General features: G+C 25.7%; 2 protein-coding genes across 2 annotated transcripts in view; both read right to left on the bottom strand.

Moving 5' to 3' along the window:
* LOC100205283 (calcium homeostasis endoplasmic reticulum protein) overlaps window positions 1–9,522 on the bottom strand; it is a 35,258-nt gene extending 25,736 nt beyond the window's left edge. Inside the window, exons 1-2 of the mRNA XM_065801625.1 lie at window positions 9,431–9,522; window positions 1,939–2,103 (exon numbers count right to left, since the gene is read on the bottom strand). Coding sequence (XP_065657697.1) covers window positions 1,939–2,103; window positions 9,431–9,455 — 190 coding nt within the window. The 5' untranslated portion in view covers window positions 9,456–9,522. The remainder of the gene's footprint in view (window positions 1–1,938; window positions 2,104–9,430) is intronic.
* A 1,321-nt stretch (window positions 9,523–10,843) lies between these two features.
* Window positions 10,844–12,353, bottom strand: part of LOC100199662 (tyrosine-protein kinase SYK-like) — a 47,591-nt gene continuing 46,081 nt past the window's right edge. Inside the window, 1 exon segment of the mRNA NM_001309782.1 lies at window positions 10,844–10,941. Within this exon segment, the coding sequence (NP_001296711.1) occupies window positions 10,860–10,941 (82 nt within the window). The 3' untranslated portion in view covers window positions 10,844–10,859.

The raw sequence follows: 12,353 nt of genomic DNA, 5'->3' as shown, positions 1-12,353 counted from the left end.
TTGGAGTCTTCAATAAGATAGCAAGATGAGACAGCTGAACTCAAATTAGTCTTACAAAGAGCAATTAGGTCTGAGAACTTGGTGATGATGATGGTTTTTAGTGTTTTATAGTTTTTGGTACTTAATTCATTTTTAAATTTGTTGAAAAATTTGACTCAAAGCATAAATTGTACTCAGAACACTGTTTAATAGCCCAAGCAATTGCCATATTACTATAAATAAACCCTAAGCCGTAACAAAGAGCTCCAAATGTGGCTTCGGCAATGCACACCAAAAGTAAAAATAGAGACTCCATCCATGCACAACATGACACTGCTAGTACTCTGATATTTTACAGCTGTTAATGAAATCAGCCTCTCTGAGAGCTACCACTACAAGCTGGCCTAAGAACCATAAAACTGAGTTTTAGAACTATACCCTCATTAGGAGATAATAGAATGAGTTGCCTAATCATAAAAACAAAGACAAAAACAAAACCCATACATTGAGTCAAGAAGATCCAGCATTCAACATCCTAAACTGGAAACAATGTACTAAAAATACATCTGTGTCAGCCTAATAGATGAAGAAGGGGCGTGAGGCTGGTCAACAGATAGAATCTGTTTACACCTTAAGTTTTTGCCTAGGAGGCCTTTTACAAGACAGTAGCCGGATGCATTTAACATCTGCCCAAGATGAGTATTTTTATCAAGACACTATCTCTAGCCTTTTACTCTACTAAGAGTCCTTTTGCCTAAAAAAGGCGTATCCTACAAGGCAGCATTATATAGGTTTTAGCAATATTTTCAGTATAAAGTTTATGATACAAAGGTTTACATGGCAGGTTTACACTGCATCGAAGGTTTAAATTGCGAACTGACATAGTAAAAATAAAATCTTAAAGTAATGTTTTTGTCTTTGCTTATAAATCAAGAAACCTGTATGAGGTAGATAAGTTAATGTCATCAAACACTCCTTAGCATTTTTTGTATTGCTTTTTTGTTGTTGTTACATCTGATGATCGCTATTTCGTGAAACTTCTAGTTATGTAATTGAAATATACCTTGATAATTATTTAGTTTTTACTATATATATATATATATATATATATATATATATATATATATATATATATATATATATATATATATATATATATATATATGAATTGAAAATTTTTTATTTTAATTTTTAAAACTTTTTCTGGTCTTTTATATTAATTAAAAAAAAAAAATAAAATAAAATTCAAATTTCATGGTATTAAATTAAAGACAACCAAGCAAGAATATATGTGTGTGTATATATATATATATATATATATATATATATATATATATACATATATATATATATATAAATATATAAATATATAATATAATATATAACATATATAATAAATAACATATATAACATATATATATATATATATATATATATATATATATATATATATATGTATATCAGGGATGCGGAGTCCCAAAAAGGACTCCGGATTTGAAATTCACAAAAAGATTACTTTATCCTTGTTTTTGGTATCATGGAGTTCTAAAATTAGAAATAAGTTTATGAACAACAAAATAGGAAAAAAATAAAGACTTTTAGACTAGAGGAACAATCATTTTTGAGCCCGGAGTCCTTAGGTTTAATGGCGGCAAGGACTCCGGGACTCCAGGACTCCGGGGTTAAAAACAATAAGTTTCAAGTCATTAAATCTTATGAATTTTTTTATTATAGCAGATAAGTCAACAAACATGTTTAGAGCTTCTGGACACTACAGACTTGGAAAATGTGTATGCATATATATATATATATATATATATATATATATATATATATATATATATATATATATATATATATATATATATATATATATATATATATATATATATACACACACACACACCAACACACATATACATACATAAAATAAAATAAACAACAAAAAAAAAAACTTACTTTCCAAACCAACTTTCCAGCAATAGTAGCTATGATAGTCTCCTCCAAATAAAAAAGCAAATTTTGGATTATCTTTTTGTTTACTTTTAGTAAGCTCTTCAAACTTTGGACCATTGCGCGCAACAAAATTTGCAAGTTTGTCAATAATATTTCTTTGTTCTTCATCTAAATATATTTCAAAGCTACTTTCATTTCTATATACATTAAATTTATTTAAATATATTTAAAAACTACTTTTGTTTCTTCATACATTAAATTTATCTACTTATGGAATCATAGCAAAAGCAGCAATTAAAAATAAAATAGAAACACAATAACAAAAAACAACTATATTGCAAGGCTTTTATGCTAATACAGTGGTTCTATTTCTTTATACAATTTATAATTAACTAGGAATAATTAAAAATATAATTAGTCATTCAAGATTAACTGTGATAAAAATGAGCTCCATAACACATGGAGCTTCTACTATAGTTTCTTATTGTGACACTAACTATAATAACTAACTTATTATAACTAAGTAGATATTATTATTAAATTGTATTTAACTGTTTGAATAACTGCTATTTTTTTATTCTAATACACTCCCAACTTGGCTGCAAGCAACTATTATCAAGTTAGGATTTACTAGAAAACAAAGAATAGAGTTAAAGAATAGAAAGTGGAAATGGTTGACAAGACTTGTAAGTTGTAGGCTGCATGTGTAAGGAAAATATGAAGATGGGAGAGAGTTGCTAGATGAATAAAGGTTTTTAGGACAAGCAGGGACAGATACATTAAAAATATGCGACTTTGCTGAATACAACCATGATTTGTATTTGAAGAAAAAAGAAAGAGATGCAATTCTACAACAATGGGAGAGAGGCTCAAGTTTAGCAGATAAAACAGCTACATTTACAATGCACTTTTTGACCTTGTCTAAAAGAGAAAGAGCGCCATTAGAAAAACTTTTAGAGCAAAAGAAAAAAAAAAAGGACAATATATATATATACATGTATACATACATATATATATATATATATATATATATATATATATATATATATATATATATATATATATATATATATATATATATATATATATATATATATATATATATATATGTATATATATACACACACACATATATATACACATATATGTATATACACATATATACATATATAAATAAATATGTATGTATACATATATATATATACATATATATACATACATATATATATTTCTTCTAGGTATTAGATATGTATAAAACAAATAATAAAAATAAATTACAAGGGCCTTTTACACTGCCAAAAGTTAGCTGAGACCTCCATTGCACTTTGCAGTTATTCAAACAAGTCATTTTTAAATGAAATTGAGATCCTTTATTTTCTATGTTCATAATCATTGAGTAATCAAAAGGATTTGTATTTAATAAAGGTTATAATAAACCTATGTTATAACAAAGGTTATAACAAACCTATGCTCATTTTTTGTGCATTAGAACAATGCAAAAATCTTTTTGATTTTTTTATATTATTAACTATCTAGTATAAGTGAATAATTTTAATTATTCACTTATACTAGATACTCTTAATTAGTGTTGAAACCCTCTCATTCAACAAGAGATTTTCAACAATTTTATTAAATGTTATAACAGAAAGGTTTTAATAAAGAACATTTAGACACACTTTAGATAATGAGTCAAAAGTTCAAACAAATTTTTTTTTAAACCAATGTATGATTGTTGCATAGTTTGTGAATTCTACTACTCTGATAGTTGTCTACTTCATCACATAAATAAAAGTTATCTGGTAGAACATAATCTTCACCATTAATAGATTGTTAAGAATATATAGTAGAAATGCCTTTGTCATCTCTTGTAGCTAGTTTTTACAGTGCTTTTTAAATTAAATTCGTTGACTTTTTCACTTTTATTTAGGTTGTCAGCTAAATTTGGTATTTCATCAATGATATTATCATTTGTGATATTATTAGTCTTTAATTGTGTTTGAAGAGAATCTTAGTTAAGGTAGATGCACATTTTTTATAAATAATTATTGTTTGGGTTGCAACTGTATTTGCAAACTGTACTCCTCTGTTTGAACGGCACAATTTGAACAAATCATTCAACGGAAAAAAAATTTGAGAATACTTTGTAAAATGCTTTTGAGAAATTTACGTAAATACAACTATTCACTAACCTCAACTGAATTTTTTACCCAAGAGAAAATTGAAGGAACATAATTTGATACAAGTTTGTTTCTTTTCCAGTTCTTTGATGCTAACACACTTCCTGACATGCCATATGATTTTTCAAAACAAAAATCTTTAAAGTGCAATGAACAAATAAGAATTTTTTTTGGCAGCTTGTCCCATCCAATTGCTTTTCTCAATTTAGCTGCAGATATTTTACAATTTTTTAGTTGTTTATGATAAGGTTGCATCTCTTTACTGTACTCGCCACTTTCTTACTCCGGATTCTATTCTTTATCTCTGTCTCTAATCCATCCTTGTACAGGATACTTTTGCCATACCTGGAGTGGACCTTCAAATGATGCCGTTTCTTTTTTAGACAAGGTGAAAAAACACATTGTAAACATAGTTGGAATGTTGGAAATAAATCTGCTCTTGCAGCCAACCTTCAACCATTGCCACATTGTTGTAATGTTGCTTCTTTTTCTTTTTTCTATAAATACAATAATGCTCTAAAGAGCTAGCGCCTCTCGCACCATCTACTGAAATTCATTCTCATGTTACTCGTTATTCAATTAAATCCTTTTATTGTGACTGTTCCTAAGAGCTCCAAAAATTTTTATTCACCTAGTTTTTTTCCTCAAACATCAATTCTTTGGAATACTTAACAGTTTGTCACAGTTCTCTGCTAATAAACATTTAACAATAACTTTTTATGATCTTACAACTTTTCATTGTTTGAAAAAAAAAAAATTATATTGATCAATTTCACTTTTCACAACTCTTCAAAAAAAAAAAAAATCAGTTTCTAAAAGTATTGATAGCCAACAAACAAAAACAAAATAATGGGTGTCTAGAAATGTGCAAATAAAAAACTTAAAAAATTTTTTAAAAGTATTAAGAAATATGACTTTTCATTGCACATAATTATATGTAGCATTAGCCTTAACTTATCGGATCATTATTATATGTTTTGAAAAATTTGTAAACACCTTAGATTTTTTTTAAACTTAATTTAATTTAAAAAAAAAACATCTCAAAACTTAATCTTAAAAAAGTATAATTGAATCTTAAAATAATATTAGTATTATTATATTGTTAGTGTAAATCAGGTAATTATCAATAAACTATTGAAAGTTTTAAATAAGATAAACTGCTGTGTGACATGGTCATTAGGAAATCTCTGAGTACCTTAATAACTGAAAATTAAAAAGAAAAAGAAAACAAAAAATTATTTTGCTATTTACCTTGTTCAAAAAATACAACAATCTAGACCTTTACTATCCTGCAAGTTAAATATAGATCATACTATCATACAAGCTGAAAATTATTCACTTACACTAAATAGTTAATAATTAAAAAAATCAAAAAGATTTTTACATTGTTCTAATTGTTTCTATTGTTAAATACATTATTTCTTGTACCCTTACATATTTTCTTCATCATTTTTATAAGAAGCTCAAATTGGTATGGAGTTACCAAAATTTTAACAGTTTAGTTATCAAAATGACAGTTCAAAATATAACAATTAACACATTTTATCCATATCCAAACAAACAAAATTTGGATGTATGAGGACAGTGGCCATATATATGAAATTCTATAAAATGCATATTTTCTTATATTTTTTTTATTATAAAAGAAAACTGATATAAGTATTATACAAATCTAAAACAGTGAGCTCTCTATATAAACAACTCATTTGAACCAATTTAAATAAAAGTTTCTTAATAAGAAAAGTTGCTCATAGGAAAAAAAGGAATATAAAAGTACTTACCATCTGGAAATATAAAGAACAGTTGAACTAGAAGTAGCTTATAAAGAATGTTGCTTATAGAGAGGTTGCTAATATAGAGCCGTTCACTGTATTAAGAAGTTATATAAATTCAAAAATTATCCAGACATTATTTGTTTTTTAGATTTTGTTATAACAAAATCTAAAAAATGAAAACAACATTTTATCTTTGAGATTTAAAAAAAAAAAAAAAAAAAAATAGATTTCTAATTGTTGGTTTAAATAAAAGTGTATAACTTTTTTTAATAAAAGTAGCTTTTGAAAAGAATCTCTAAGCATTAAAACAAGTTGTGTCCAATAAAAACCATTATAAACAACCTTAGAAAATTATTAATTAACCTTCCTATAAAGAATTATTTATTGCATTATTTAAAAAATTTTTTATCACTTATAACACCATATTGTTTTTGCAAAGGACATTTTTGACATGCAGATTTTTTCTTAAAAAATTATCTGTTCTAATGCGCTCAATTTGTTGGTGTCAATAAAATACAGGGTTATTCATTTTTATATGCGCCTCTATTCATTTTTATATGCGTGTTTATTCATTCTTATATGCAGATTTATTCATTTTTATATGCATTTTAAAACAAATTGTTCTAGTTTCCGGGTAGAAAATACTTAAGACGAAAACTTTTTACATTCGATGATGGTTTATTTAAAATAAGTTATCCTCTTTTTTTTACTTAATTTAGTATTAATTTTATTATTAAATTTATTGATTAAATTATTTATCTAATTATTCATTTATCTAGATTTAAATTTAATCATTTTTATTAATAGGCTGAATATTTGTGTATTAATAATAGTTATTATAAATACACAAATATTTACCCTATGAATGGAAGAGAAAATAGCAGTGCCAATCGAAAAACAAGGAAAAATGTTACAAAAGAACACATTGAAATGCTTAAGCATTAAGTTGAAAGAGATAAATCTACAAAAAGCATTCCCACCTCTCTTAATTTATCTAAGCGAACAGTTCAAAATTTTGTCATTAAGTTAAACAGAGGAGAATTCAACAACATGACTGCATTTAAGTCATTTTCTGATTAAAAACGAGGTAAAAGACCTATAAATGCTCAAATAAAAAATATTACTTAACTATACATAAAAGAAAACAATCTTTGTACGCAAGAAGCAATAAAAGAAAATCTTTCAGCAGCAGGCTTCAACATCTCTCAGCCTACTATTTCAAGAAAACTCAAATGCTACTATTTCAAGAAAATGCAAACAATCTATGAAGAAAGTATGTTGTGTATGTGCCAGAGGGATGAAAATCAACACAATTTATTGATGCACGAGATGCATTTGCAATGCATCAAAAAATGAAATCAATTGTAGATGAAACTGGATGTGCACACAATTTTACAGCCGTCTGCATATTGTGGCAAGATTGTTAGTTTGATTTGTGCTGTTTCAACAATGGGAGTGCTAACTTATGAAATAATAACTGGAGGCTGGAATGCAGATTCTTTTGTACTTTCATTATTACAAAGTTAGCACCAGCAATTAGGAATGCAGATGTGGAAGCGCCGGTCCTTATTATGAACACTTGTAAATTCTACTGAATTCTTTCTGTTAGGCAAACACTAGCCTCTTGTGGCATAGCTGTTAAGTATATGCCAGCATACACGCCACAGCTTAATCCAATAGAGGAATTTTTTTCCTCTTTAAAGCATACTTACAAACAGGGAGAAATAAGAGCCTTGAAATAAGGATGGAGTAGTCAAAAAAATATTATGGATACTACAGAGTATAATTTAATTCCATTTTACAACCATATGCGTAGTTACATAAATCTAGTGCTAACTCAGCAACCATTTTTTAAATTTTGAATATATCTATATAAAAACATAAAAGTTGAAAATATTTATATAATATTTAATATAAAATATTTAATATGAAAATATATATATATATTGTTTATTGTTTATATAAATTATATTAGATATTTTATAGGTAGTTGATTTACATATAAACGTGCATATAAAAATGAATAAACGTGCATATAAGAATGAATAAATACGCATATATAATTGAATAAACATGCATATGAAAGTGAATAAACACACATATAAAAATAAATAACCCTGTAAGTATTGTAACAGAAGTTATATTTTAATTTTTGATTTTTTCCTTTTGTTGAATGAAACAAAACCAGTTCTTTTTTTAAAAAACTTCAATTGAAATTCGTTAAGAAAAAAAAAAAAAAAACTTTGTGAAAAGTGAAAATTTTAAAGTAATTAGTAATATAGTTTTTATAACTAAATATAATAAAATTTTACAAGTTTAATCAAATCAACAATAATGTTAATAACTACCAAATATCCATTATTAATTTTGTCATTTATTGAATCCAATTAATATTATTTTGATAGAAGAAGAAAAATTTTTTAAATAAGATACAGAATATACATTTAGGTGACCAATATCCTTCTTTAGATGAACGCTGTAAAAAATCCTAATTTTATTTAGCTCACTTCTCTTGTGCAAAAAGCAGGACACTGACCTTATATATAAAATTATATAAAATGTATAAATATTGTATAAAAAATCATAAGACGGTTAAGCTTTAAAAGTTTATATTTTTTAAAAACAAAAAAGTGCTATACAATATGGTGTAATAAAAATCTGAAAATTTGTTAAAAACAAATTGCTCTTGTAAAATCTAAAAACAGAAAATAATATTTTAAATTAGGGATTTAGCAAAAATAATACAATTAATTTTGATTTACTGATTGCCAGTAAAAATAAATGTGTATCCACTTTTTAAAATAAAATTTGATTTTTGAGAAAAGCTTTATAAAAGTTATTTATAAAAGCTTTATAAAAGATTTATTAACATAAAACTAGGTTTCGAAATGGAAGACAAAAAACAAAACAAAAAAGCTACAATGCTTTTGTTATTATCTCAATAAACAATTTGTTTTGATAAGTTAATTGATCCAAAACTTATTTTCTTATGTTAACTTTTGAAATTAACACAACTCATCTCAGCACATGGGGATCTCTTTGGGAAGAGCTTAGTTAAAACACATTTTATTTTGTGGAAAATCAACAATGATGTCATTAACTAAATGCTTCATTTATTAAAATGCAGTGTAAATCTTACAACCACCAAAGATAATTTAAAAAAAAGTGAACCCAATCTCATGCGTAAAATAAATTGTTTAAAAAAACTTATATGGTGAACATATGCATTAAATAAACCAAATAAATATTTTTATAAAAGAAAATTATTCAGAATCCTAAGCATAATACTATGCCTTAAAATAGAAAAAAAAAGATTGAAGAAACAAAAACAGCTGGAATGTTTTTTTCAATAAATAATTCGTTTTGGTATATTTAATCAACTCAATTTTTTTTCTAATGTTTATTTAAAAAACAGAAACAATTCGTTTTGACACTTAACTCGATGATCTCTTTGAAAATAATACAAATATTTTTAAAAACAAAATAAATTTGAAAATAATGAAACATTAAATAAAAGTGTTCAAAATAATTCAAACACCTTACCATCAGGAATTTTCATTGCAGACATGTTTATAAATTATCATGAAAACCTTATTTTATATCTAAAAAACATAAAAACATGGAGTATGTCCAACTTACATACAATTTTGGCCCTATACATATTTATGATCAAGGATGTTAAAAAACAATATAAAACTACACTTTACAACTTAAAAGTAATTTTGAAATCAAAAAAAATTATATATATATATATATATATATATATATATATATATATATATATATATATATATATAAATTACCAGATAACTATGACGCCAAGCTGATTGGGCTTAGATTTTTTGATAGGTAATCCTTAAGACACTAACAATTCATTGGTGTAAAAATCTATACATGATCGGCTTGGCGTGGATATGGGCCAAAACGATATCAAAGTAGGATATACTCTTTTAAAAACATTTTTTTGTTGAATAAAAAATGTTTTGTAAGAAAATAGAAAAAAAAAAATAGGATAAAAAAAGGATAAAACAAAATACTTAAATAAAATGAAGTAAGTATTTTTATTTTTTGAATGTTATAAAAAAATAAAATTAGAAAATATTTTCAAAAATAAATTTTTTTTTATTCTTGACATGTTTTGAAAACTTCTTTTCACAATTTCAAAAGATTGATTTTACAAGAAAATATTCTGGAATAAATAATAGAAGACTTTTTAGAGAAATACTACAACAATATACATAATAAATATAACTAATAAAAGTAATTACAAAAATGAGTCAGTAAATAGCCAAATAATAAACAACTAAAATCAGAAACTTTCGTTGTAAAATATATCTTTTGAAAATTAAAAAATAAATCAAGAATAAAAAATACCATATCATTTTAAAAAAATTTTTATTTTCAATTAAAAAAAAAAAAAAATTAAATTAAAAAATTGTGTTTATATGCACATATGCTAAATTTTCAAACATTATTTATAATAAAATTTTTAATATAAATGTATTAAAACTTAAGAATAACCAAAATAAATCTTTTTTTCAAAGAAGTCTACAAGAATTTGAATCAATAAGCAAATGTTTTAAAACAAAAAAAAATATATATATAAAAAATATTTATTTTTGTAAAATTATTAACAATTGTAATAAAATATGAATCAAAAATATTGTCATAAAAAAATAACTCTATAGAAAACACCAAAACAAAAAAAACAAAAAAAAAAAAAAAAATGTCAACAACAAAAAAAAAGACATTTAAAAAAGAAATTTTAAAGATGATTTTTCTTTCAAAAAGCTCTTAAATAAAAGAGGATAAAAACAGTTGCCTTAGAAACATTTATGTTGTCTTTGCATAAATAAAAAATTAAGTGAAATTCACTAAAGTTCTTGTTTTTAAACCTTAAATTTGTTATAAAAATATAATTCGTTAAAAAATAAATAAAATGATACAACCCCACAACAGATGAGGGGAATTTCTATTTCTTTTTAACTCTCTCATTTTGAATATATTGTGATAAAATGATACCAATTTCCATAAACGACGGTCGATCATCAGGACTAAAATATATGTTTAATAATATGAGTATATAGGTTTCGGACACACACACACACACACACACACACACACACACACACACACACACACACACACACATATATATATGGATATATATATGGATATATATATATATATATATATATATATATATATATATATATATATATATATATATATATATATATATATATATATATATATGTATACAGTGCATTTCATAATTATAGCCGCACACATAATTTCTTGAGATCTATATATAATACAATAATTAAATAAATATTACTCATATTATTTTAAATATGTAGGTAAAAGAAATTAAAATGTAGGTGCAATAATTATTTTTGTTTTAGTTAGTGGACGCAATAGCGCAAAATCAATTTTGCGGGCATTTCATAATTATAACCGCACTTGTGATTACTTTTATTTAAAATGTAAGTTATCTTTAAATATGTATGTTATTAATGCTGTAATGACTTTTTTAATATATATTACTATTCCTTACCTAATTCATTTATTTATTTGCTCATTGCAGCAATATGCTGCGCGGGAAAACATTAACTGAAGCTGAAAAAGCCCAAATACAAATTCTACATAAAAAGGGAAAACCCAAACGTGAATCTGCTCGACTAATTGGACGTTCAGATCACGTAGTGCGAAATTACTTGGCTAGTCCAGCTACTTACTGCCAAAAGGAGCATACTGGACGTCCAAAAAAACTCAGTGACCGTACCCAGCGCAAAATTATTCAAGCTGTTTCGAATTCTAACAAGAGTTGTCTCGAGGTTAAACGAGAATTAGACCTGAATGTGTCAAAATGTATGATTTGGAGGACCATACACCATGCTCCACACATTGTTCGAGAAAAAATGCTACCTGTGCCACGTCTGCTGCCACGCCATAAAGAGGCAAGATTGGATTTTGGTCGGAACAATATGTCTCTTGACTGGACCAAGGTAGTGAATTTTTAAATTCGGTAGTAATAATTATATTTAAAGAATTAAGGTGTTTTTATTTTCACTTTTCTACATCAGGTCATCTTTAGTGATGAAAAAAGGTTCAATCTGGATGGACCAGATGGAACAACTTACTACTGGAGAGACCTCCGTAAAGAGCCACATTTCTTCTCGAAATGGAATTTTGGTGGTGCTAGTCTAATGGTATGGGGGGCTTTCTGTGTTCACTCTAAACTGCAACTGGTGTTTCCTTTGACAAAAATGAACAGTGAAGAATACCAACTGGTACTTCAAAACAATCTTCTACCTTTCATCCAACGTTTTCCATGCCGTCGTTTGACTTTTCAACAAGACAATGCAAGTGTTCATGCCAGCAAAAGCACTACAGCGTGGTTGATTGAGAAAAATATTCCACTTTTACAGTGGCCCGCGTGTTCACCCGACTTAAGTCCTATTGA

The sequence above is a fragment of the Hydra vulgaris genome, chromosome 07 (assembly GCF_038396675.1).
Source record: "Hydra vulgaris chromosome 07, alternate assembly HydraT2T_AEP".
Lineage (NCBI taxonomy): Eukaryota > Metazoa > Cnidaria > Hydrozoa > Anthoathecata > Hydridae > Hydra > Hydra vulgaris.
This window is presented reverse-complemented; position numbering and strand designations above follow the sequence as displayed.